Source organism: Gopherus evgoodei, chromosome 17 (assembly GCF_007399415.2).
Source record: "Gopherus evgoodei ecotype Sinaloan lineage chromosome 17, rGopEvg1_v1.p, whole genome shotgun sequence".
In the NCBI taxonomy this organism is placed as follows: domain Eukaryota; kingdom Metazoa; phylum Chordata; order Testudines; family Testudinidae; genus Gopherus; species Gopherus evgoodei.
Window position 1 is genome coordinate 24,679,093 of NC_044338.1, and position 27,890 is coordinate 24,706,982.

The 27,890-nt window shown below is 52.1% G+C and overlaps 1 protein-coding gene across 1 annotated transcript in view; it reads right to left on the bottom strand.

Annotated features, from left to right (window-relative positions):
- Positions 1-3,333: 3,333 nt before the first annotated feature.
- Positions 3,334-27,890, bottom strand: part of MLXIPL (MLX interacting protein like) — a 60,634-nt gene continuing 36,077 nt past the window's right edge. The window contains exons 9-17 of the mRNA XM_030536596.1: positions 27,124-27,694; positions 18,387-18,460; positions 13,549-13,723; positions 10,871-10,983; positions 10,503-10,622; positions 9,881-10,008; positions 8,546-8,669; positions 5,468-5,597; positions 3,334-3,927 (exon numbers count right to left, since the gene is read on the bottom strand). Of these exons, the coding sequence (XP_030392456.1) occupies positions 3,806-3,927; positions 5,468-5,597; positions 8,546-8,669; positions 9,881-10,008; positions 10,503-10,622; positions 10,871-10,983; positions 13,549-13,723; positions 18,387-18,460; positions 27,124-27,694 (1,557 nt within the window). The 3' untranslated portion in view covers positions 3,334-3,805. The remainder of the gene's footprint in view (positions 3,928-5,467; positions 5,598-8,545; positions 8,670-9,880; positions 10,009-10,502; positions 10,623-10,870; positions 10,984-13,548; positions 13,724-18,386; positions 18,461-27,123; positions 27,695-27,890) is intronic.

A 27,890-nucleotide genomic window follows, 5' to 3' on the forward strand; every position in this document is an offset into this window, starting at 1 on the left:
GGGGCAGGGAAGGGGTGGAGTCAGGGTCTATGCCGCCTTATGCCAAAGCTATAAAAGGGGTGGAGCAGGACAAAGCAGTCCCAGTCATGAAAAAGCCCCTGCTTTTCACCTAAGATGCCTGCTGGAACTAGCAAGGAATTACCAAGGGAAAAAATTGGGCCCAGACTAGGAAAGAGTCTAGTCTGTGAGAGAAGCTTATTGGAACATATCTGAGGGTTAGATGTACCTGTATTCAGTGTCTTAATATATTAGGTTTAGTCTTGTATGGATTTACTTTATTTTGCTTGGTGACTTACTTTTTTCTGTCTGTTATCACTTGAAACCACTTAAATCCTACTTTTATACTTAATAAATAACTTTTGTTTATTAATAAACCCAGTGTATTTGATTAACACCTGGGGAAGCAAACAGTTGTGAATTTCTCTCTATCAGTGTTTTAGAGGGCAGACAATTCATGAGTTTACCCTGTATAAGCTTTATACAGAGTAAAACAGATTTGGGCTTTGGATCCCATTGAGAACTGGGTGTCTGGGTGCTGGAGATACGTAACCTGCTGAGTGGTTTTCAATTAAAGCCTTTAGCTTTGGGGGTGTGGTTCAGACCTGGGTCTGTGTGGCAGCAGGCTAGTGTGTCTGGCTCAACAAAGCAGGGTTCTGGAGTCTCAACCCATCAGGAAAACGGGCTGAGAGGTAATTTCAGCATGTCAGGTGACAGTCCCAAGGAGGTCTCTGTGACTGAGCCCGTCACACCCACCTTGGACTGTTCCCAGGAGACAACAACCCTGTAGGCAGCAGTGCCAAGCAAGGGGAGCTCTGGGGGCTCCAGCAGGGGGGTGGTGAGTGTGGGAATGAGGCACAGTCCAGGAGGAAGGGTGCAGGAGTGCGTCACTACTGGCGGAGATGGCTCTGCTCTGGTGAGTGGCTTCCCCATCCAGAGCCAGTGCAAGGAAGTTTCACGCCCTAGGCGAAACTTCCACCTTGCACCCCCCACCCAGTTAACACCCCCCCGGCAGCTAACTCAGCCCCCCACCTGGGGAGCTGCCACCCGCAGCAGCTACCCCCCCACTGCGACAGCTAACCCCTCTCCCCCCTGTCCCCCCACAGCAACTAACCCTGCCCAGGGAGACTCACCCTGTCTCCTCTCCCCCCGCAGCAGCTAACCCTGCCTGGGGAGACTCCCCCCGCGGAGGCTAACCCTGCCTGAGTAGCCCGCCCCAGCTCACCTCGGCTCCGCCTCCTCCACTGAGCACGCCGGCGCTGCTCTAATTCTCCTCCCCGCCCAGGCTTGCGGCGCTGATTGGAGGAGACTTAGAGCTGGGCTGTGTGCTCAGCGGAGGAGGCAGAGTGGAGGTGATCTGGGGTGGGGAGCTGTTCCTCTGTGCACCCCCCCGTTACTGCGGGCAGCCCTCCCCACGCGCCCCCCCACCCAGCTCACCTCCACTTCACCTCCTCGCCTGAGGGGGCTTTTAGGCGCCCCTAACCACTAGGCACCCTAGGCGGCCGCCTAGTTTGCCGAAATGGTTGCACCGGCCCTGTCCCCATCCTACTGCTCCACGTGTGGCCTGCGTCCACGGCTCCTCCCCTCCCAGAACTATTACTATTATTCTTCCCTGTAGTTGGACTGTCTCCTTTTTTTGTGATTCCTTTGCACCTTACAAAATACAGGAGCATTTCCACCGCTTCTTACGCAGACTGTGGCTCCAGCTCTTGGATCAGCAGGTCATATGCAGGCACAGCAGCTGGAGACACCCGCATAGTCATAAGCACCTGAAATCTGCCTGGGGCTGGTACAGGTTACTATGCACTGCTCCTTTGCAAACCATCTATTCACAGTATGTTCTGCTTGGAGTATTACAGAGCCCAGGGAAAGGAGTAATTCTTTGGTGTTGGCTTTTGGCAGCAGGAGCCCCTGTTGCTCAGTTCTGTGTATATTTCCAGAGGCAGCAACAGGGTGAGAAATGCTGAAAAACTTAAGAAATACACTATCAAAATGGGAAGGAACAAAGTCTCTTTATCACAAAGGATCTGCCATTGCTTACAGAGCCAGGGCATGCAGCATGGGATATAGGAACAGGACATTCCTTTGGCAACATGACATCAGACAACATTCATGGGAAAACTTCTGCATTCTAGAACATCCTAAAACTAAAAGACAGAAAATATTTGCTTGGGAAACACCCATAAAGGGGAAATCCAGCAGCTGCCTTTGAGCTACTGTTCCAAACATGAGAGACAAGAGGCTATGTTGCTCACGTTACAGGAAAAGGAGCAAAAGGGCAACAAAATGCAGCAGGAGACAACTGAGCAGCCCAGTTATTCAGCTGAGCACAACAACAATATGAACAGGAGATTTCTGTTGATTTGTACAGTATTCTCCACTCCAGAAGCCAGCTTCTGAGTTCAAATTTGACTGAAAGGGAGGTGGGGATTCCACCAGAGATGTGACCAGAACAACCACTGCTTAGAATTTAACACTCAACAGCCAGAGTAACCACTCAGACATAGTGTGGACATGGGAGCTATTAACAATGGCCTGGAGACTAAAGCAAACACACAAAGAGTCTGGATAGAGTTGGTTATCCAGAGTCTAGGACCTCGCATACTGAACGGAAGCAGCCATATTTGTGAAGATAAGGCTTGGGCAGTAAGAGATGCTGACCTTCTCATGGGGCATCTTCCATGGAACCACAAAGAGCTTCATGCACCAGCCTCATTGTTTGCAACTCTCCAGGGGCACTTCCATCCCTAGGACAGGTGGGGGATGAGGCACTAGCATCTTGTTGCTGAGATGGGCTTTTCTGCAGCTCTTGTGGTCTCCCTGTCCCTTGGTCTCTGGGGATGCAGTACCAGGTTCCATTGCTTGATTCAGAAGATAAGGCTTCAGGGAGACTGAAGGCCCAAATCCTTCTCCTCAGGAGCCAGAGGCAGCTGAGTGATTCCCTCCCCTGGTCAGTGGCTGCTGCCTCTATTGCTGAGCAGTAAGTTGGGGAAGGCAACCTGGACTCCTCTGAGCCCCTACTCTCACTGGTCATCATCATAGCTTGTCACTCCAAAACTGCAGCCAAGACCTGGTGTTCTCACTGATCTCAATTCCTTAGGAGTACAGGATGATTTCCAGGGCACTGCATCAGCCAATGTTCACCTAAGCTCTCCATGTTCACATTTAGGGTCATCTCTCAGCTTCCACTTAGAATAGAATCATAGAATATCAGGGTTGGAAAGGACCTCAGGAGGTCATCTAGTCCCACCTCCTGCTCAAAACAGGACCAATCCCCAGACAGATTTCTGCCTCAGATCCCTAAATTGCCTCCTCAAGGATTGAACTCACAACCTTGGATTTAGCAGGCTAATGCTCAAACCACTGAGCTATCCCTCCCCCTAAAGTCACCAACCTTTGCCACTCTGCCTCTTTTCAAGTTAGAGTATACCAGTGTTTTAATTGGAGGTCAGCACCTGGAGGGAGTCGTTGTGAAGGAACCAGGTTCTCCAAGACTGTCGGCATTTCCCACCAATGTGTTACTCTGTAACCTTGCACGGTGCTATTTTCAGGTAAGGAATTTTCTGAGGAAAAGCTCTTCTGGACATCAGCATCTTGGGTGGTGGAACGTGTCCATGCAGCAGGTGTCCTGGATCATGCACTGATTTTGTCTTTCCTTTTGCTGACGGCCTCCCACCGCATGGATGGGGGAGGCAGTATGGTGACAGCGGGACTGAGACTGCAGTAGGAGACTCTTGCTGGTGAAGGCGAGTGGTTGTTTTGCAGAAATGGAGCATCTTACCAGGTGTGACGGGCCCCTCCCTTGTAACTAGGAGGAGTTGTTGCTGGGGTCTGTCCTCATCACTGCCTGGGTGGCCTGCTCGGGTACACATGCCGGGTCGGTCAGGATAGAGGTGGAAATGCTCAGCTGGCGGAGAGAGCTCAGGACAGCTGGGGAGACAAAACCAAATGAGACGAGTCGGTGTCCTCTGCTGATAGGCTCTGAGCTGCTTCAGGCTGCCTGTCTGCTTGCCATAGGGCCCAGGGCCCAGCCATCTAACCCATACCCCAGCTCTCACACTGGCTGGGCCAGCTGTTGCACAGGAAGATCCCTGTTAATAGGCAGCTATGGCATAACCTTCCCCAGGGGAGGTGTCCTCCTAACCCCTGGCAGGGTTTAAATCCTGTCCCATGTACCCGTGGCTCTTCTCATTATCTGCACCTTTGTCCGATCCCCTATTGAATCCTGCTAAGTTTCGCCTTGGGGAGCTCATGTGGATGGGAATTTCACAGGCTAACTGTGTGATGTGAAAAACACTGCTCCTCCCTCTGGGTTTGCAATGCGCAGCCTTTCCCTTTGCCCACAGTATGAGACTGGGAAACCATCAATGTCTCTTGCTGCAGCTGCAGACCAGGAGACTGTATATCCAACAAGCCAGTCTTCCCATCCCCATCCTTCCAATCCTGACCTTGCTCCCGGAACCACATCTCAGTTTAGTGGGTCCCTGCCCCTGAACCCCATCTAGTACAGCGATTGGACCTCCCTCTGACCAAGCTCAGGAGCGGGAGAACCAGGGCCAAATGGAGCTAGGAAGCGAATCCCTTGCTGACCCCAAGGCAGGGGGGAAGAGCATTGCCAGAGCAGCTTTGGGCAGCCCCAGAGCTGGCCCTGAGAGTGCCACTCCCCCGAGACAGCATCCCTCAATGCGAGCACAGCCCCCTCACATGCCCCCATCATAGTGCAGTTCTCCTGATCACGGCACTGAGATGAATATCCCCCCGCCCCCCCTTTTTTTTTTCACAAATACCCTTGCCGAGTGCAGACATAGCAGAGGAATTGCCCCCATACTTTCCTGTGTTTTTGTTTTACAGGCAGGCCAGCTTTCAATGGCTTCTATATTTTAAGGGTTTAGGGGAAATTATTCTATTGTTTAGTTATTGCATTTATGGGGTGGTGTACCTCAGCAATTAATTTGGCAACTGATCTTTGATTATCAGCAGGTAAGTATGCCCAGTGGTCTGTGTTGGGATGGGATCTGAGTTACTACAGAGAATTCTTTCCTGGGTGCTGGCTGGTGAGTCTTGCCCACATGCTCAGGGTTTAACTGATCACCATATTTATGTTCGGGAAGGAATTTTCCTCCAGGACAGATTGGCAGAGGCCCTGGAGGTTTTTCGCCTTCCTCTGCAGCATGGGGCACGGGTCACTTGCTGGAGGATTCTCTGCAGCTTGAGGTCTTCAAACCACAATTTGAGGACTTCAATTACTCAGACATAGGTTAGGGGTTTGTTATAGAAGTGGATGGGTGAGATTCTGTGGCCTGCATTGTGCAGGTCAGACTAGATGATCATAATGGTCCCTTCTGACCTTAAAGTCTATGAGACCTCCCACCCAGCTCAGGTGCAAACAGCAGGGGCTGCAAGCAAATGGCAGGCAGGGCCAGCCCCTGTCTTCTCCAGGGCAGGCAAGGGCTGAAGTGAGACTACGTACTAGGCCGAAGTGCTGGGAGGGAGCAATACTGGTCCAGCCAGGCTAGTGACGTCTCGCTGAGGCTGTCCATGCTGGCTGTGGAGACCATGCCATTGAAGGATTCAAACAAAGGCCGGATGATGATGCTGAACTAATGCGAACAGAGCAGTTAAGGACTCCCCATCACAAGGCAGAATTGATTGACCAGCCCCCATGTCCCTCCCTCTGCTGCTGCCCCTTTCCTGCTGGCTCCTGGCACTTGGGGAGCGACACAGCAGGCTGCAGAGTTAGTGCCACCCCGCGTGGTGCCAGACCAGGCCATGGCTCATCTGGGTGGCAGGAGCATGAGCTCTAAGCTCACAGTATCTTGCTGGGAACAAGAACAGGTGTCCTGAGGCCAACACCGGGATGGGGGGGGGGGACTACAGGGGATGTGGCTACCAGGAGTGTGCGGGGTATCAGGTGATACCCCGTACCTCATGTTCACCACTTTTGTTCTGATATATTTTGTACAAAGCATGCCTTACGAAGTATCATTTGAAAACTCATGATCTACTGAATACTGCTGTCCTGTTAACTGATGTATCATTATTGTGTAGGGAGCCATGAGATTTTGCTATATGTTTGCTACTGAAACATGATTTTGAGTCTGGGGAATGCCCATAGACTAGGTCCTTAGAAATAACAAAAGGACTGTAAACAAAGGCCTTGCATGTCATCCCTGAAGATGCTTCAAACATCAAGAACACAGATGGTATCAGCAAGAAATTTACAATTCACCTGAAAAGGGCTTTGAATCTCATGTCCACCACAGAGTGATGGTCTGAACCGCAGCCGAGGGTAGGTGTGCCTCACAGAGAGGAGGGTATAAAGAGTATAAGAGACAATGTCTTCCCCATTACCTTTCTTCTCTCACCTCCGTACATGGAAGCAAGATGGTTTGAAAGACCGAGATGTATCATTGAACTGTGGGAGGGGTCATAGGCGCTGACTCCATGGGTCCTCTGGGGACAGGAGCAGCCATGGAAAAAACATGATAGATGCTGAGCACCCACTGGCAGTCCCCCCTACAAGAACCTCCCCACCCCACTACAGATCAGCTGTTTTGTGGTGTCAGACTCAGGAGGTGCTGGGGGGAGGAGTGAGATGCAGCAGGCTCGGGGGGGGGGAAGCCTGGGCAGATTAGAAACTCAGCACCTATGGGAGGGGTTATATATGGAGATAAACCTCTCTCATAGAGCTGGAAAGGACTCTGAAAGATCATTGAGTGCAGCCCCCTGCCTTCACTAGGCAGGACTAAGTACTGATTTTTTACCCAGATCCCTAAGTGTCCGCCTCAAGAATTGAATTTACAACCCTGGGTTTAGCAGGCCAATGCTCAAACCCCTGAGCTAACCCCACTGTCCCAGGCTCAGCAGAAACAGCCTGTGAAATGTATTGCAATTTATGGTGCGACAACAGGTTTTGCTTTTAGAACTATTAGCAAGGCTGGGTTAATGCAGGGGCTTTAGGGGCTGCAGCACAGGGCCGCGGGCTAAGGGGGGCATTGCATGCCTGTAGGCCAGAGGTGTCCTGCTGCTTCTTTTCATCTGGCCAGCGGCAAGTCTCCGCACTGGCTGGAGCCGTGAGTGCCAGCTTGTCAATATATCCCCGTGGCCCCTAGGCAAGGGGCATTCAGGGAATCTCTGCTTTGCGTGCTGCCCCCGCCCCCAGCACCAGCTCCGCAGCTCCCATTGGCCTGGTGCCGCAGCCAATGGGAGCTGCAGGGGCAGCACCTGTGAGCATGGGGGGCAGTGTGCACTGTGCAGAGTGGCCTGGCCCCTCTGTCTAGGGGCTGACCACCTCGGGGAGCAGAGCAGCGCAGAGCCAGGGCAGGCAGGGATCTTGCCTTAGCCCTGCTGCGCCACTGACCAGGAGCCACCCGAGGTAAGCACCTCCTGGCCGGAGCCTGCATCCTACACCCCCTCCTGCAGCACAACTCCCTACCCCAGCCCAGAGCTCCTGCCTGCACCCAAACTCCCTCCCAGAACCTGCACCCTGAACCTCCTGCTGCACCCCAACCCCCTGTCCCATCCCTGGCCCCACTCCAGAGCCCCCCCCTCCACTGGAGATGCACCTCCTCCTGCATCCCAGTCCCCTGCCCCAGGCTTGAGCCCACTCCCCCACTCTAAACCCCCAGGGGCCCCACAAAATGTAATAGCCCCAAGCCCATAGAAGAGTTAATCTGGTCCTGACTACTAGCCTTGGTAAAGGGTAGGAATTAGCTTGCGATTTTATCACTTTATTTCCTTTTGTAATCAATTCTGCTTTTATCACTTACAATCTCTTTCCCTAGTTAATAAACTTATTTTAATATTTTGTCCAAGACAGTGTGTTTTGACTGAAGTGTCTGGGGAATCTCTACTCAGGTTAACAAAGGCTGGGGCATGATCATTTCCTTTGATGAAATGATGAACTAATTAATGAGCTTACCCTAGTCAAGGGGGCCTTAAGCAGTGTGAGATGCACATTTCTGAGGTGCAAGGCTGGGGCTGGGGGATTTGCGGGTGTCACCCTGTAATACAGTTAAGGAGTGGCTGTGGCAGCATTCGTGTAACTTTGCTGGGTGTGCCTTCACATGCTATTGGCTGTGTGAGAGGAGCCTGCAGGGGCTGCTTTTCACTAGCAGAACAGTGTAAGAGACACCCTAGGCTGGAGCAGCAAGGGGACACTGCTGTTCAAAACTCAAGCTTGGACCCTGGTCCCTGGGGGCTGCAGAGGGAATCTGGAGACTAGCCTAGGGGAGCGGGCTTCAAAGTCTTGAAAATGTCCAGCTGGCTCCAGGGAGCAGGCTGATACCTGCGGTCCCCGTGTGTGGGGTGCGTGAGCAGGGCATAGAAACCATGGACTCAGAGTCATTTCCCAGCAGCCAGGCTCTAGCAGGCACGGGTGTCTCCCCTCAAGAGGTGACAGAAGAGGGGAAGGGCTGTGAGGTGTCTACCTGCAGGAGGCTGTCACCATAGTAACATCTTTGACCCTCCTCAGCACCCCAAGAAGCTGCAGGGACCCCGCATGTTTGGGCAAGGGACAATGGGGTGGGGCGCCCGTCTCCAAGGATACAACCCAGAACTTCCAGTTTTGCAGCGTGCAGGAGCGGACGTACTCGTCAAACATATCGCGCATCTGGTCGAAGCGCTGGCGGGTGATGGGCACTCCTGTGGCGGGCAGCTGCTGCTGGCACAGGCTGCAGAGGCACAAGAAGATGGCATCTGCCTCGGTTGACAGGCACACACAGAGAGAGATTGGCACTGGGGAGAACAGTCAATGCCCCACCCTCAGGCCCAGCTCTCCAGCCGCCTTCACCCCCAAGCCATGTCCAGGAGGGATGCTGCAGCAGGGAGTGATGGACTGGCACCATGCCCTAAGCATGGCCGAGCTGCTCACCAGCGATTAGCGATTCCATGGCTGATGGTCACCTGAGGAAAGCCCCACTTCTGAGACAAGTCAGCAAGAGATGGTGGTGGACAGCAACCCCATCCCTGGGGCAGCGGACAGCTCCTGCCCACCTCCCCATGCACTCTCTCCCGCTGAAGGCTGCCCCATACTGATGGCCATGCCAGGCTCTCTAAGAGGTGCCAGGCTCCTGGTGCCACCCTCCACCTCATGGGGGAGAAGACTGCCGGGGGCACTGCTCCCCATCCACCCACTGCTCCCCATCCTGTATCTGCCTGTGCATAGCGTTCTGCTCTCATCCTGCCCCTGGTACTTGGGGCCCACTGGGGTGGGCTGGCAGGCTCCGCAGTTCCCCTCAGGAGGGTGATCCTTCCCAAGACCCCAGGTTCTGCCCCGCTCTGGAGGGGCTGTCTCTCAGGACTGTAGCAGAGGCAGCCCCAGACTTCCAGCATGACTATGTGAGGCGTTTACAATCGAACTAGAGTGACTGAATTGTGGAGAGAGGACCTGGGGCTCTATGAGGAACTGTGCCCAGATGGGCTAATCCTCCCCTCCTCCATTGATACCATGGCAGGTTGGGCACTTCAGGGAAAGGGGCAGTGTGCCTTGGCTCCATTAATAATAACCCTGCATTGCTGGGGCACTCTCCATCTCCGGATCCCAAAATACATTACAAACATAGTGGGAAACCTCCTCCCACATGACTGATGTGCTGCCACTTCTGGGGTGGAACACAGCAGCTGCTGATAGCACACACTGCACAGCAACGCTGCACCACCAGCCTCATGGGAAGGGCCCCCTTTTAGATGTGACGTCTCATTCAGCAGACAGCAGCCCAGTGCCCGTTTGCATCATGCTGGGGGATTAAGTTCAACACTGACAAGGGAAGAGCGCCCCCTACTGAGTGGTCACCCTTTGCAGCACACTCCCTGTCTTCTCCCCTCCCCTCCCTGCTTTTCCCCTCCCCTGGCATGGCCCCTCTCCCCTCTCCCCCCATCCTACTTGATGGTTGCATTGAGCTCCTCGATCTGCTCCCGCAGCCGCTGCGCCTCGTCCTGCAGGGCGGCCCTCTCCTGCTGCAGCTTGCAGATGTACTCTGCTGTCTTCTGCAGTGTGGTGGCCTTGCTGACCTGAGGGGCCAGATGTGGGGGCTGAGTGACACTGATCTCTTGCGGCTGTCCCTCATCTCCCTTCCACCTCTCTGCCTCCCAGGAGGAAAGAGCTCCACAGCAGGGGGCTGGGCCTATCACGGTTTTTGGGAGACACGGCCTCCTCCAGGTGCCCCTACAAGGGGCTCCAAGACCTAGATGGTTGGTCAGCACAGAATGCCCCATTCCACAACAGGAGGCCAAGGGACAGTCTGTAGCTGGGGAAAGGGGCTGAGGGGGGTGGTTGGCTGGGGGCCTAGAGCCGCAGGGGCACCCAGGAGCTGCCTGGCCAGGGCAGAGCTGAATGGCTGATGCAGCCCAAACCTGGCACTCCCTCTCCTAGCTCTGGGGACTCTCTGGGGATGCTGGGCACCATGCATAGGAGAGGTTTGGTACTTTGGGCACTGGGTGTCCCCTGGAGAGCTGCCAGTCCTGCTCTCAGAGCCTGCTTTGGGGTTCACTACCCTCTCACTCACCTTGATGCTGGGCTGGGCACTCAGAGTGCTCACTAGCCCGTGCAGGGTGTCAAAGCCCAGCTTGATGTTGAAGCGTCTCTTCTGCTCAGCGGAGATGTGTGTGATGCGGCGGCTCTCTGTCTGCAGGGCAGGGGCAGAGTCAGGCACTGCAAGGGGTGGGGGGGATACCCCCCAGCACCGCCCACCTGAGCCAAGGCCAGGGCAGAACCATCGATGTTGCAACGGGGGGAGCAGGTGCGATGCAATGGAAACACAAAGGGAGGGAAGTGGGCAGTCTGGAGCCCTGGAGGGGCGGGGAGAAGAGGGCTGTGCCTGTCGGGTGGGCAGAGAGGAGACAGTCTCCCTGGGAGCCCTGGATTGTTCCGTACCTTGCTGGACTCCGGCCTACCCCGGCTAGGGGTGGAGTGATGCAGCGAGATCCCGGCAGTCAGCACTCCAACCGGCACCGGAGAGACCTGTCCAGGCTTCAGCCAGTCACTAGCTGGAAGATAAAACAAGACTCTTTGGGTGGGGCTGAGTGGGCAGCACCTACTGGTTCCAGGACCTGCCCCAGTGCAGGGGCTGGGACTGGGGGCATGACTGCCTAGGCTGGGTCCTGCACGCCTCCTGCACAGGGCAGGCTCAGTCATAATGACTCAGGGTCCTGTGCCACTGCGCCACAGAGACAGAGGGACAGGTGCCCTGGAGCAGACCAAGAGCCCCACTGATGCAGCAGCCCAGAACTGACTGGCCAGTGCCAGGGGCTTCAGGAAAAGGGGTTACCTCACCATAATGCACCACGCTGAGCAAGGCAGATCTGGGGGGGGGGGCATTGCTTCCTGACCACGCAGTGATAGAGCAGCCTATGCCCTGAAGGAAGGGGATGATGGCCCTTGACACTGATCCCAGACACTGTCCCTGTCAATCCTAGCCTCACTCAGGTCACAGTCTAATCACTGCTGAATCTCACTAAGCTATGTACCTCCATAATGTCCTGAAGCAGTGAGTCCCACAGATTATACACTGCATCCAAAGAACGGAGTCACTCTAGCTATTCTATTGTGCCTCCTGGGTTCACCACGAGTCCCTGTGTTCCCATATTGGGTGTGTGTGTGTGAATTAATTCCTCTCTCCATACCTCTGTCAAAGCTCCCTGTGCTCCCTTCTGATCCCAACAGGCCTTGTCTTTGACAAGCTAACAGCATCGTATCCATCAGTAGGACTTTCCATCAGAGGAACCTCAGTGCTTTTACTGACTCTTTTCAATCCCACCAGGAGGCAGGCATGAGCTATTCTCATTAGGCAAGTTAAGTGATTCACCCAAGTTCACAGAGTAGGTCAGTAGCAGAGCCGGGAGAGATCCTACAAGCTGACATTAACTAGTAGTGGTGCCCCTAGTATCTTTCATTGCCCCTTTCTGTTCTCGCTGCAATGAGTGACCTGATGTGGGTACAGAATCCCAGCCGGGGTGAGAAGATCCCCACCAATTTCAGAGCTACTCAAAAAATGCCAGTAATGTTCCCTGAGAAATGTTGAACTTTTTTAGGTGGTTTTTTTTTTTTTTCAAAAACTTTCAGCAAAAAATGTGTCTTTTCAAAGAAAACCTGAAACAACCTGCTCCTGCCCTGAGGGGTTTAAAAGCAGCCCTGCAGAGGGCTGCAGCTCTAAAAGCCTAGGCTGACTGGGGGAAAGTAGGCTCAGCTGGGGCCATGCCCCACTCAGGCCCAGCTGGCCCCTATAAAGGTTGTGAGCCAGAGGCCCAGGCAGTCTTTCTCTGCCTGTTGAGGGAGAATGGCCAGGCCAGAGGGAGTGAGACAGAAGGTACCTGAGTGGAGCAGGGCTGGGGAAAGGCAGAGGAGCTGGGGAGCTCTAGCCTGGAAAGCCCCAGGCTGTGGCCTAGCATAAGGCCAACAGGTACTGGGGGTTGCAGAGGGCAGACCAGGGGTAGGCAAAGGCAGCAGGTCCAAACCCAACCTTGCCAGTGATGAGAGGCTGATACTGCAGTCTGCCCCAGGGCGTGGGGGCTAGATGACGACTGGCAGTAGTCTGATATTGAGGTGGGGATAGTGGGTGGGGGTTTCCCAGGAAGGGGAGATCCTGAGAGAAAGGGGTTACTGCCAGGGGGCAGCACCCCAGCTAACAGGGCACTGGGTCCTGGGAGGGACATGGGGGTCAGAGGACAGGTGGGTCACTGGCCTGCAGAGGGTGCTCTGGAGCTGGAATGAGCTAATTCCCAGAACAGACCAGCAGGAGGTGCTGCAGGGGTGAGTCTGCATGGCTACACAACCCAAAAAGGCTTGTTTAAAAAAAAAAAATTCAGGTAAACACGTTTGGTTTTTGAAAACTAAATAATGAATTACTTTTTCCAAAACCCAAACATTTCAACCCAAGTTGATATTTTTACTGAAAGAATTGAGATTCCTTTTTTTTTCCCACTGTAAAAGCAGAACATTTCAAGCAGAATGAAGAGTTACTGTGAACATTTTCCATCTGGTGAAAGGCACTTTTTTTTTTTTTTTTTTTTCAGAAAAAACATTGAGAGACTCCAACCAGCTGCCTTGGGTTGCCCTGTTGGTGACCAACTCTCCAATATTTGGCACCAGTTCCCCCTGGAACTGCCCACTGTCCCTGCATGCAGCTGCCCACCAGGACCCTGTCAGCAATTCAAGCTGATTCAAGTTATCTGCATCATTCTGCCCACTCTAGGACAGCAGTGCAGCAGCAGGGCTGGCTCTGGTGTTGTGTCCCTGGTGTGGCTCCATGTCCTGGCTTTTCTGGAGCTCTTTTCTCACCTGCCTAGCCTCTGCTAACCCCAATCGCTCTGTATTGTCAGCACCCGCCCATCCATCTCTTCTGTTAACAAACAGAACTGAGGGGTGGGGTGGCTCTTCAAGAGGATCTCGGGGGGAAGCACCAGCAGACTGCTTGGCTCTGGCAATATGGAGCAGGGGAGCCGCCTTCAGGTGGATTTCCCCCACTGAAAGGCTGTTGAGCCTGCATCACCTGCAGGGGTGTTTGTTCTCTCTAGTAATCAAAGAGGAGGTGTCAGAGACGCTGTCCCGCTCACCACAGGCCGATGTGGGGGAAAGCTGCTCCGTCTTGGGGACAAGCAGGGATCCTGGCTGTACCACAGCCAGTGTGATGGGGACAGACTGCGAAGGGCTGGAGGCAGGAGACAGCCCCGGACTCAGCTGGGCCATGCGGGGCAGGAAGCTAGAGGGGACTTCAGCAAGGCCCCCTGCCTGCAAAGAGAGAAGCCGGAGAGAAGGAGTTTGCACTTTGGGCTCCCCAGCTCAAAGTCTCAGCCCCGTGACCCAGGAGGCCAAGGCCGAGAAGGGACCAGGGCCTTTCCCCAGCCAGCACACAGGAGACAGTCACTGAAGTACCTACAGCAGTTTGACTCTAGTAGACGAGGAGAGCTGGTCACTGCCCGCAAGGATCACAGTCAAACTACACCTAAGGGGATGGGGAGAAGGAAGGGCCCCTAATTTCTCACAAGGTTACAGCAACATGGCATGAGCCCTGGGGCTCCCAGAGACTGGACAGACCCTCTCATGTGAGGCAGCCCTCTTGGCAGCCAAGGGACCCCTTGCCAGCCCTGAGCCAGGCATGGGGGGAAAAGGAATTTTCTTTAACCTCAGGAAATGTTCTCCACTTGGAAATACAGGGCATAAAATATCATCCTGACTGTCCCCCGAGCTCTGCCAGTGCCCCTCGCTCCTGTGCTGGTACACCCCTTGTTTGTCTAGTCCCCAGTTCCTCCCCAAGCTCTGCTGATACCCGTTGCTCCTGCCCTGGTACACCCCCTGTTCGTCCAGTCCCTAATGCCCCCTTGCTCCTCTGATGCTCTTTGCTCCCACCCTGACCCATCCCCTGCTCATCCAGCCCCAACTTCCCCCTGCTCCACCGATGCCCCTCGCTCCTGCCCTGATGGTGTCACCAGTCACTTTGGTTTCCTTGACCATGGAATCCTGTTGCGAGAAGAGCTGATGAGCAGAGATGGGGTCCACCTGCCTTGGAAGGGGAAAAGTGTCTTCAGACACAGACTGGCTAAGCTAGTGAGGGGGCTTTAAACTAGGTCCAACAGGGGTAGCAGACAAAAGCCCACAGGTAAGTCTAGAACAGGGGTAGGCAACCTTTCCGAAGTGGTGTGCCGAGTCTTCATTTATTCACTCTAATTTAAGGTTTCGCATGCCAGTAATTCATTTTAACGTTTTTAGAAGGTCTCTTTCTATAAGTCTGTAATATATAACTAAACTATTGTTGTATGTAAAGTAAATAAGGTTTTTAAAATGTTTAAGAAGCTTCATTTAAAATGCAGAGCCCCCCGGACCGATGGCCAGAACCCAGGCACTGTGAGTGCCACTGAAAATCAGCTCATGTGCTGCTTTTGGCACGCGTGCCATAGGTTGCCTCCCCCTGGTCTAGAACATGGAGACTTGGGTGAAGGATCTGAATCTGGGGGGAACATGGAAAATCATAGCATGGACAAAGGAGAAACCAGAGGGAATATAGAGGAGAAACGTAATAAATATCTCCGATGTCTGTACACTAATACAAGAAGTATGGGGAACAAACAGGAAGAACTAGAAATACTAGTGAATAATCATAAATAGAACAGAACTGGCATCACAGACACTTGGTGGGATCGTTCACATGACCGGAATACTGGTACAGAAAGGTACAGCTTGTTCAGGAAGGCCAGGCAGGGGAGGAGGAGTTGCCTTGTATATCAAAGATATCTACACTTGCAGAGACAACAGTGGGAGGCAGACCTATTGAAAGTCTCTGAGAAAGGATAAAGGGTAAAAAACAAGAGTGATGTCATGGTAGGGGGCCTATTATGGAGCACCTCACCAGGAAGAAGAGGTGGATGAGACTGGTTTTTACACAACTAACAAAATCCAAAGCACAGAACTTGGTGATGATGGGGGACTTCAACTACTCAGATATCTGTTGGGGAAAATAACACAGCAGGGCACAGATTATCCAACAAGTTCTTGGGATGCATTGGAGACAACTTTTTATTACAGAAGGTGGAGAAAGCGACTAGGGGAGAGGGTCTTCTGGATTTGATTCTGACAAACCGGGAGGAACTAGCTGAGACTCTGAAGGTGGAAGGCAGCTTGGGTGAAGGTGAGCATGAAATGACAGAGTTTGTGGTTCTAAGGAATGGGAGGAGGGAGGGGAAAACCAGAGAATAAAGACCATGGACTTTGAGATGGCAGAGACTTTACCAGACTCAGAGAATCAGTAGGTTAGATCCCATGGGAAGCCAGTTTAAAGAAAAAAAGAGTTCAGGAGAGTTGGCAGTTTTTCAGGGAGACATCATTAAGGGGCACAAGAGCCAACTATTCCACTGCGTAGGAAAGGTAGGAAATATCAGAGGCCATCCTGGCTTAACCAGGAGATCTTCAATGACCTGAAACTCAAAAGTGTCATACAAGAAGTGGAAGCTAGGTAAAATTACAAAGGATGAATATAAACAAACAACACAAGCATGTGGGGACAAAATTAGAAAGGTAAACGTACAAAATAAGATTAAACTAGCTAGAGACATAAAGGGTAACAGGAAAGTATTTTACAAACACATGAGAAGTAAGAGGAAGACCAGGTGAAGAGGCCCATTATTAAATCAGGAGGGAAAGACAATAACAGAAAGTGCAGCATTGGCTGAAGTGTTAAATGCCTTTTTTATTTCAGTTTTCACCAAAAAAGTTAGCAATGATTGGACAACTAACATAGAGAACATTCGTGTAAATGGGGCAGGATCTGAGGCTAAAACAGGAAAAGAACAAGCTAAGAATTACTTAGACAAGTTAGAGGTCTTCAAACTTGATGAAATACATCCTAGAATACTCAAAGAACTGACTGAAGAGATCTTTGAGCCATTAACAATTATATTTGAGAACTCATGGAGGACGACAGAGATCCCAGAGGACAGGAAAGGGCAAATATAGTATCTGTCTATAAAAAGGCAAATAAGGAAATCCAGGGAAATACAGATCAGTCAGCTTAACTTCTGAACCCGGACAGATAATGGAGTAATAATCAATCAATTTGTTAAGCACCTAGAAGATAAGATGATAAGCAACAGTCAACATGGATTTGTCAAGAACAAATCATGTCAAATCAATATAATATCCTTCTTTGACATGGTAACAAGACTTGTGGATGAAGGAAACGATAGATGTGGTATATCTTGACTTTAGTAAGGCTTCTGATACCATCTTACATGACCTCATAAATAAATAGGGAATTACAACCTAGATGAATCTACTATATCGTGGGTGCACAACTGGCTCCAAAACTGTGCATAGAGAGTGGTTATCAATGGCTCACAATCGAGCTGGAAGGGCATAGCGAGTGGGGTCCTGCAAGGATCTATTCTCGTTCCAATTCTATTCAATATCTTCACAAATGATTTAAATAATGGCATAGAGAGTACACTTACAAAGTTTGCAAATGATACTAAGATGGGAGGGATTGCAAGTGCTTTGGAGGGTAGGATTATAATTCAAAATGATCTGGACAAACTGGAGAAATGGTCTAAAGTAAAGAGGAGAAAATTCAAAAAGGACAAATGCAAAGTGCTCCACTTAGGAAGGAATAAACAACTGCACAAATACAAAATGGGAAATGACTGCCTAGGAAGGAATACTGCAGAAAAGGATCTGGGGGTTATCGTGGATCACAAACTGAACATGGGTCAACAATGTAACACTGTTGTAAAAAAAGCGAACATTCAGTTGTGCTGTATTCGCTGGAGTGTCGTAAGCAAGATACAAGAAATAATTTTTTCACTCTACTCTGCATTGATTAGTCCTCAGCTGAAGTATTGTTCCAGTTCTGAGCACCATACTTTAGAAAAGATGTGGACAAACTGGAGAGAGTCCAGAGAAGAGTAACAAAAATGAATAAAGGTCTAGAAAATATGACCTATGAGGGAAGATTGAAAAAACTGGGTCTGTTTAGTATGGAGAAGAGAAAACTGGGGGGGGATATGATGAAACAAGGCGGGTGAGGTAATATCTGTTATTGGACCAACTTCTGTTGGTGAGAGGGACAAGCTTTCGAGCCACACACAGCTCTTCTTCAGATCTGGGAATGGGAGATGTGATAACAGTCTTCAGGTACATTAAAGGTTGTTATAAGTTGGAGGGTGATAAATTGTTCTCCTTAGCCACTGAAGAAAGGACAAGAAGCAATAGGATTAAATTGCAGCAAGTGAGGTTTAGGTTGGACACTAGGAAGAACTTCCTGATTATCAAGGTGGTTAAGCACGGGAACAAATTACCTAGGGAGGTTGTGGAATCTCCATCGCTGGAACTTTTAAGAGCAGGTTAGACAAACATCTGTCAGGGATGGTCTAGACAACCCCCCTCAGTGCAGGGGACAGACTAGACAATGTCTTGAGGTGCCTTCATGCCCTACATTTCTGTGATCTATGATCTGATGTACCCTGTTAGTCCAGCCCCAATGCCCCCCAGCTCCATCAATGCTCCTCACTCCTGCCCTGACCCACCCCTACTCGTCCAGCCCCAATGCCCCCAAGCTCCACCAATGCTCCTTGCTTGTGCCCTGACGACCCACCCCCTACTCGTCCAGCCCCAATGCCCCCAAGCTCCATCAATGCTCCTTGCTCGTGCCCTGACCCACCCCTACTCATCCAGCCCCAATGCCCCCCAGCTCCACAAGTGCACCTCGCTCCTGCCCTGAGACACCCCCTGCTGGTCCAGCCCTGCCTGTTGTTAGGACTGAGGCACCCACAGAAGCGACTGGTGATCTCACTGCCATCCCCTGCCCATTGCTGCTTGCCAGAGCCCATGTCTGAACCCAGCACGCGGCGGTGAAAGGCCGATGCCCTCGGCTGCCCTGCAGAGGGTGTTGCTGGTAAGCTCTTACCGGGGAGGCTGGCGACGTGGGGATAAGGGTGGTACTGGGAATGGACGGAGGGTCCAGGGCCAGCTCTGGTTTAGCTGCAAGACAGAAGGCAGCAGAAGGTGAGGACGCAGCACGAGAGAGAGCCAGACTGGGGCTCTACGACATCCCCTCCCACCAGAGTGAGTGACCAGCACAAGGAAGCCTTGGAGGGAGATGCGGACTTACTGCTGCCGCCGCCTCCTGGTTCTCAGGGCAGATGGTCCAGGCCCAGCAGCCCCAAGGAGATGCTGCAGGGGCTGGCCAAGCCTGGGGATTAGGGTGGGGCTGGAATGAAGGTTCCAGCCTTTGTTTCTTTGCAAATCAAGCCAAACAGGGACTGGACGGGGGCTGAGTGCTGACACTCCACAGCTGATCTGGACTGTGCTGACCTACTCACAGGGACTCCTGGGACCAGGGTACCTGGTGTTACAGAGACAGAGATACAGGCCAGGAAACCGCAGGGTTTATCAGTGGAATAAGGCACAGCATCCAGGCAGGGCCGGCTTTAGGCCTATTCCACCAATTCCCCCGAATTGGGCCCTGTGCCCAGTGAGAATCCCTTCCCTGGCTAGAGGCGCTTTTAAAATTTATACTCACCTGGCGGCGCTCCGGGTCTTCGGCGGCACTTCGGCGGCAGGTCCTTCAGTGCCGCCGAAGACCTGGGGCGAGTGCAGGACCCGCCGCCAAAGTCTCAAAGCACTGCCTGGTGAGTACAAGCCCCACGTGCTTTTTTACGTGTTGTTTTTTTTTTAAGTCATCCCTGCCAGGGCCCTGTCAAAACTGTTCGAATTGGGCCCCGTACTTCCTAAAGCCGGCCCTGCATCCAGGCAAAGCAGGGCTGGCGAGAGGTTTGACGTGATCACCAAATGTTGCATTGTGTGATCCCTCCCCACGCTGGACAGAGCTTGTCATGTGCTCACATTGACACTGGCTGCAGACCTCAAGGCTCAGCATGGAGCTGGTAGCAGGTTTAAAAAAAACGAAAGGAAGTATTTCTTCACACAGATTACCAGTGCGTGGAACTCTTTGCCAGAGGATGTTGTGAAGGCCAAAACTATAACAGGGTTCAAAAAAGAACTAGATAAATTCATGGAGGAGCAGGACTGCTAACAGGGACTTTCACAAAGGACTTTGGAAGGGGAGTGGGAAGGGGGCAAGGTTCACTTGCCATTCTTTAAAACCTGTAAACTAAACTATATTCAAAACTTCTCGATTTAAACAAAACCCTTTCATTAACTTAGGTAGCTGTAGGAGACAATGCAGGCAGAAGCCCAGCGGCAGAGTGGGGGCTATCCAGTTTATTGTGCTGAGTGCAGCATGTAAGATTACCTGCCCTGTGGGCGGGTGGCGTATGTGTGCTGTCGGTGCAAGGAGCTCCTGGCCCTCACAGACCACGTACGGCTTTGGAGGCCAGGGTGGGGAACTGGAGGAGCTAAGAGAGGCAGAGAGGTATGTTGATGAGGCTTTCCAGGACACTGGAATTGTCCCACCTCCGGTCAGACAGCCCCTGCGCTGTCGAGGAGGATGAAAGGCCCAGGGAAGCAGAGCAATCAATGGGAGCAGAGGGAAACCTTCCCATAGTTGGGACCCTCCTTCCAGATGGTGTTAGGCCAGGGGTCGGCAACCTTTCAGAAGTGCTATGTCGAGTCTTCATTTATTCACTCTAATTTAAGGTTTCAAGTGCTGGTAATACATTTTAACATTTTTAGAAGGTCTCTTTCTAGAAGTCTATATTATATAACTAAACTATTGTAAGTAAAGTAAACAAGATTTTCAGAATGTTAAGAAGTGTCATTTAAAATTAAATTAAAATGCTGATCTTACGCCGCCAGCCTGCTCAGCTCGCTGCCAGCCTGGGGTTCTGTTCACCTAGGCCGGCAGCGGGCTGAGCAGGGCCTGCGGCTGGGACCCCAGACTTAGGGGCAGAGATGGTTTCAGGGGTCAGGGCAGAGGACTGGGGGAGCGGGTTCAGGACAGAAGGCTGGGGTGGTGGGGTTCAGGGATCAGGGCAGAAGGCTGGGTCTGTGTGTGGGTTCAAGGTTCAGGGCAAAGGGCTGGGGGTATGGGGGTGCAGGGCAGAAGACTGAGTGTGGGGGGGGGTCAGGGCAGAGGGCTGGGGGGTGCAGGGCAGAAGGCTGGGTGTGTGTGTGGGTCCAAGGTTCAGGGCAGAGGGCTGGGGGCATGGGGAGCGCAGGGCATAGGGCTGAGTGTAGGGGGGTCAGGGCAGAGGGCTGGGGGGTGCAGGGCAGAAGGCGGTGTGTGTGTGTGTGTGTCCAAGGTTCAGGGCAGAGGGCTGGGGGTATGGGAGGTGCAGGGCATAGGGCTGAGTGTGGGGGGGTTCAGGGCAGAGGGCTGGGGGGTGCAGGGCAGAAGGCTGGGTGTGTGTGTGGGTCCAAGGTTCAGGGCAGAGGGCTGGTGGCATGGGGGTGCAGGGCATAGGGCTGAGTGTGTGGGGGGGTCAGGGCAGAGGGCTGGGGGATGCAGGGCAGAAGACTGGGTGTGTGTGTGGGTCCAAAGTTCAGGGCAGAGGGCTGGAGGCATGGGGGGTGCAGGGCATAGGGCTGAGTGTGTGGGGGGGGTCAGGGCAGAGGGCTGGGGGTGTGGGAGGTGCAGGGCAGAAGGCTGAGTGTGTGTGGGGGGTCAGGGCAGAGGGCTGGAGGTGTGGGAGGTGCAGGGCAGAAGGCTGTGTGTGTGCGGGGGGTTCAGGGCAGAGGGCTGGGGGGTTCAGGGCAGAAGGCTGTTTGTGTGTGTGGGTCCAAGGTTCAGGGCAGAGGGCTGGTGGCATGGGGGTGCAGGGCATAGGGCTGAGTGTGTGGGGGGGTCAGGGCAGAGGGCTAGGGGTGTGGGAGATGCAGGGCAGAAGACTGAGTGTGTGGGGGGTTCAGGGCAGAGGGCTGGGGGGTGCAGGGCAGAAGGCTAGGTGTGTGTGTGGGTCCAAGGTTCAGGGCAGAGGGCTGGGGGCATAGGGCGCGCAGGGCATAGGGCTGAGTGCAGGGGGGTCAGGGCAGAGGGCTGGGGGTATGGGAGGTGCAGGGCATAGGGCTGAGTGTGGGGGGGTTCAGGGCAGAGGGCTGGGTGTGTGTGTAGGTGCAAGGTTCAGGGCAGAGGGCTGGGGGCATGGGGGTGCAGGGCATAGGGCTGAGTGTGCGGGGGGGTCAGGGCAGAGGTCTGGGAGTGTGGGAGGTGCACGGCAGAAGGCTGAGTGTGGGGGGGTTCAGGGCAGAGGGCTGGGGGGTGCAGGGCAGAAGGCTGGGTGTGTGTGTGGGTGCAAGGTTCAGGGCAGAGGGCTGGGAGCATGGGGGGTGCAGGGCAGAGGGCTGAGTGTGGGGGGGTTCAGGGCAGAGGGCTGGGGTTCCTGGCTCATGGGGGTGCTCCCAGCTCCCTGCCCTGAGCAGCTCAGGACAGGGGGCTGGAAGGGATGTGCCCTGTTCCGCCCCCTTCCCCAAGGCCCCGTCCCTACCTCTCTCTGTCTCCTCTACGGAGCTGTGTTCACGCTGCCGCTCTTCCCCTTCCCTCCCCTTCTCGCTAGGGCCATCAGCTGATTGGCGCAGGGAAGAAGGGGGGGCAGGAGAGCACCACGCTGGGGAAAGGGGAAGCTTGGCTGCTGCAGAACCAAGTTTCTGCCTCCTGCCCCCCCAAAGGAGAGCGGTGGGCAGGGGGGCTGAGTGGGGGTGGGGGCCAGGACCACAGCAGACAGCAGCATGCCGCTCAAAATTGGCTCACATGCCCTAGGTTGCCGACCCCTGTGTTAGGGTGTCCTCTCACACTAAGGTTACCTCTCCGGGGGAGGGAACTCCAGTCACTAGGAAAGGCAGGTGTTAGTAATGGGAGATTCGATCATTAGAAACGTAGATAGCTGGGTTTGTGATGACCAGGAGAACCGCATGGTGACTTGCCTGCCTGGTGTGAAGGTTGCGGATCTCTCAAGGCATCTAGACAGACTTGTGTAGTGCTGGGGAGAAGCCAGTGGTCGTGGTACATGTAGGTACCAATGACATAGGGAAGGGTAGGAGAGACGTCCTGGAGGCCAAATTTAGGCTGCTAGGGAAGAGACTGAAATCCAGGATCTCTATGGTGAGAAATGTTCCCAGTTCCACGCGCAGGGCCAGGTAGGCAGGCAGAGCTTCAGAGTCTCAATGCGTGGATGAGACGATGGTGTAGAGGGGAGGGGTTTACGTTCATTAGGAACTGGGGAAACTTTTGGGATGGGGGGAGCCTATATAGGACAGATGGGCTCCACCTAAACCAAAGTGGAACCAGACTGCTGGCACTTAACATTAAAAAGGTCGCAGAGCAGTTTTTAAACTAGGAGATGGGGGAAAGCCGAACGCTGCAGAGGAGCATGTGGATTGGACAGAGGCTTCTCTTAGAGGAGTCTATTGACAGAGATTCTCTAGGTTTTAGTCAGGAGGAGAGGATGGAAGAGGATAATGTAAGGGCCAGATCAGACAAGAAACATTCAAATAAAAAAGAATCGGATACATCAGAAAGGGGCAGACAAATAAACAGAGACAAGTTTTTAAAGTACTTTTACAGAAATGCTAGAAATCTAAATAATAAGATGGGTGAACTAGAGTGCCTCATGTTAAAGGAAGATTTGACATAATAGGCATCACAGAAACCTGGTGGACTGAGGACAATCAGTTGGGACACAATCATTCCATGGTGCAAAATACATCGGAAAGACAGAACAGATCATGTGGGAGGAAGTGGCACTATATGTGAAAAAAAATGTAGAATTAAATGAAGTAAAAATCTTAAGTGAATCCACATGTTCCATAGAATCTCTGTGGATAGTAATTTCATGCTCTAATAAAAATATAACATTAGGGATCTATTATCGACCACCTGACCAGGACAGTAATAGTGATGATGAAATGCTAAGGGAAATTAGAGAGGCTATCAAAATTAAGAACCCAATAATAGTGGGGGATTTCAATTATCCCCATATTGACTGGGAACATGTCACCTCAGGACGAAATGCAGAGACAAAATTTCTCGATACTTTAAAAGACTGCTTCTTGGAGCAGCTGGTACAGGAACTCACAAGCGGAGAGGCAACTCTCAATTTAGTCCTGAGTGGAGCGCAGGATTTGGTCCAAGAGGTAACTATAACAGGACCGCTTGGATATAGTGACCATATTATAATAACATTAACATCCCTGTGGTGGGAAGAACATCTCAACAGCCCAATACTGTGGCATTTAATTTCAGAAAGGGGAACTATGCAAAAATGAGGGGGTTAGTTAAACAGAAATTAAAAGGTACAGTGACTACAGTGAAATCCCTGCATTCCGCATGGGCGCTTTTCAAAGACACCATAATAAAGGCCCAACTTAAATGTATACCCCAAACTAAAAAACACAGTAGAAGAACTAAAAAAGAGCCACTGTGGCTTAACAAACATGTAAAAGAAGCAGTGAGAGATAAAAAGGCATCTTTTAAAAAGTGGAAGTCAGATCCTAGTGAGGTCAATAGAAAGGAGCATAAACACTGCCAATTAAATGTAAAAATGTAATAAGAAAAGCCAAAGAGGAGTCTGAAGAACAGCTAGCCAAAAACTCCAAAGGTAATAACAAAATGTTTTTTAAGTACATCAGAAGCAGGAAGCCTGCTAAACAACCAGTGGAGCCCCTGTACGATCGAGATACAAAAGGAGCACTTAAAGACGATAAAGTCATTGCGCAGAAACTAAATAGATTCTTTGCTTCAGTCTTCATGGCTGAGGATGTCAGGGAGAGTCCCAAACCTGAGCCGGCTTTTGTAGGAGACAAATCTGAGGAATTGTCACAGATTGAGTTGTCACTAGAGGAGGTTTTGGAATTAATTGATAAACTTAACAATAACAAGTCACTGGGACCAGAAGGCATTCACCCAACAGTTCTGAGAGCTCAGATGTGAAGTTGAGGAACTATTAACTATGGTTTGTAACCTGTCCTTTAAATCAGATTCTATACCCAATGATTGGAAGATAGCGAATGTAAAGCCAATATTTAAAAAAGGCTTTAGAGGGGATCCTGGCAATTACAGACCGGTAAATCTAACGTCAGTTACGGACAAATTAGTTGAAACAATAGTAAGGAATAAAATTGTCAGACACATAGAAGAACATAAATTGTTGGGCAAAAGTCAACATGGTTTCTGTGAAGGGAAATCATGCCTTACTAATCTGAGTTATTTGAAAAAGTCAACAAACATGTGGAAAAGGGGAATCCAGTGGACATAGTGACCTTAGATTTTCAGAAAGCTTTTGACAAGGTCCCTCACCAAAGTCTCTTATGTAAATTAAGTTGTCATGGGATAAAAGGGAAGGTCCTTTCATGGACTGAGAGCTGGTTAAAAGACAGGGAACAAAGCGTAGGAATAAATGATAAATTCTCAGGATGGGTAGGGGTAACTAGTGGTGTTCCCCAAGGGTCAGTCCTAGGACCAATCCTATTCAACTTATTCATAAATGATCTGGAGAAAGGGGTAAAATGTGCGGTGGCAAAGTTTGCAGATGATACTAAACTGCTCAAGATAGTTAAGACCAAAGCAGACTGTGAAGAACTTAAAAAAGGTCTCACAAAACTAAGCGATTGGGCAACAAAATAGCAAATGAAATTTAATGTGGATAAATGTAAAGTAATGCACACTGGAAAAAATAACCCCAACTATACATACAATATGATGGGGACTAATTTATCTACAACGAATCAGGAAAAAGATCTTGGAGTCATCATGGATAGTTCTCTGAAGACATCCAAGCAGTGTGCAGCAGCGGTCAAAAAAGCGAACAGGATATTAGGAATCATTAAAAAGGGGATAGAGAATAAGATGGAGAATATCTTATTGCCCTTATATAAATCCATGGTACGCCCAGATCTTGAATACAGATGTGGTCTTCTCATCTCAAAAAAGATATACTGGCATTAGAAAAGGTTCAGAGAAGGGCAACTAAAATGATTAGGGGTTTGGAATGGGTCCCGTATGAGGAGGGATTAAAGAGGCTAGGACTTTTCAGCTTGGAAAAGAGGAGACTAAAGGGGGATATGATAGAGGTATATAAAATCACGAGTGATGTGGAGAAAGTAAATAAGGAAAGGTTATTTACTTGTTCCCATAATACATGAACTAGGGGCCACCAAATGAAATTAATGGGCAGCAGGTTTAAAACAAATAAAAGGAAGTTCTTCTTCACAAAGCGCACAGTCAACTTGTGGAACTCCTTGCCTGAGGGGGTTGTGAAGGCTAGGACTATAACAGTGTTTAAAAGAGAACTGGATAAATTCATGGAGGTTAAGTCTGTTAATGGCTACTAGCCAGGATGGGTAAGGAATGGTGTCCCTAGCCTCTGTTTGTCAGAGGGTGGAGATGGATGGCAGGAGAGAGATCACTTGATCATTGCCTGTTAGGTTCACTCCCTCTGGGGCACCTGGCTTTGGCCACTGTCAGTAGACAGGATACTGGGCTAGACAGACCTTTGTTTTGACCCAGTATATCCATTCTTATGTTCTTACGTCCATCAAGGGCTATTAGCCAGGATGGGCAGGGATGGTGTCTCTAGCCTCTGTTTGCCAGAAGCTGGGAATGGGCGACGCGATGGATCACTTGATGGTGACTTGTTCTGTTCATTCCCTCTGGGGCACCTGGCATTGGCCACTGTTGGAAGACAGGACACTGGGCTAGATGGAGCTTTGGTCGGACCCAGCATGGTCACTCTTATGTTCTTATGAATGTCTGGCCCAGACTGTGCCTGCTGAGGTACTGCAGCCATTGAGTTCCTCCTCTCTTCTAGGTTCCCGGCCTGGGGCAGGGCAGCTCCTCCCATACTGCTCAGCATGCAGGTCCCCTGGCTCTCCCAAGAGGGTGGTCACTATCATGGGCTCTGGGGGCAGGGCACTGCACTGGGAGGTGAACAATCCCAGGGGGTGAAATGGCAGTGCTAATCAATCTCTCAATCTGTGTGACTAGCATTGGCCCCAGGGTTCAGATCCTGCCCCACAGCTGGGCACTCACAGCACCCTGTGGACAACTGCACCCATCCTGCCCTCACCAGGGTCGCCAATGGTCTCCTCCCAGCCGAGGTGGAGTCACCACAGCCCTTTGCCCTTGTGGGGTTCCCTGCAGCCTCAGATACAGGTGCTGTGATCACCCGGCCTCACCTGCCTGCTGAGACACCATTGCCCTGTTAGCACCTTGTGCCCTTGGTCAGCGGTTCAAGGCTCTCACTCCTAGTGCCTCCTGCAGGCAGCGATTCCCAAACTCAAGCTCCAATGTGACTCCTCCTACAGCTCAGCCACCATCTCAGACTCATTTCTCTGCACTCCTCCTCCTCCACCAGGCCTCCTGCTCCCACTCCCCCCCCACCAGCTCTCTCCTGCTCTAGATGCATTTTCCACATCATGGCAGCCTGTGGATCAGCAGGCGAGGGAAGAGAGGAGGCTAGGTGCCTGCAGCAACGCAGTGCCATGGAGCATGGCGTGGCAGGAGAGTGGCATTGAATGAGATGAGTATTGAGCCTAAAGCGGGGGCACTACCAGCCCATGCCTAGATATCAGCCCCCTTTCCCCTCTCTAGAACGCAGAGTCAGCCCATCTGCCAAAATCCTCCGGCCCAACAGCCTAGTACCAGCTTCCCGCTCCAGCTGAATAAAGTCAGCTGGCCAGATGGGGGCAGTCAGATGCCCTCAGCCAGTGGCAAACGGCAACCCCACCAAAGCAATCCCCCACCCTGTTACCTGCAGTCAGGAGCTGGGTCAGGCAGGGGTTAGGCACAGCCACGGAAGAGGGCACAGGGAGTCCCATGGGTCTCTTTGTCTTGGGGCTGGCTGGCTTCACCATTGGGCTGCTGCCCCCAGACGGCAACTGCTCTTTGGGGGTGGCAAACCTGGGGCCGCTCAGCATCACTGGGGGCAGGGGCTGGGCACTGGACAGAGCAGGGTATGCTGTTGGCAGAAGGTCCACGCTGTAGCTCAAGCCTGGTGCGTGCTGGGTAAAGCATGGCGTGGAGAGTGAAGAGCCAGTAATGGAGCTGGAGTAATGGAATTTGGATCTCGGTGCTGAAGCCGGTGGGTACAGGGGGTCCTGGCCCAGCAGGAAGGCTCCTGGGGGGGCTGCTGGGGTGCAGTAGGAAGGGCTGAAGGGCTCCATGCTGAGACTCTTGCTGGGGAGCCCATAATGGAGCGGGGGCTTGTGCTTGAGGTCAGAGCACAGGCCGCTGCGGGGGTCCACGGGCCGCGGGGCTGGCTGGAAATCAGGGCTGAGGAAGGAGCCAGGCAGGCTGAGCCGGGAGGAGCAGTTGCTGCTAGACTGAAAGAGACAGAGGCAGATTACAGAGCGTTTGCCCCTGGACTGCTGGATTGGACCAGGACTGAGAGGGACAGGAATAACAGACAGCAGGGGAGACGGGGACAGAACCCGCTGCGCAGCAGCACAGGGGCCTGGCACCATTGCCTCGGTGAAGCAAACACAGAGGGCAGAGCAATCGCAGGGCCAGAGAGAAGCA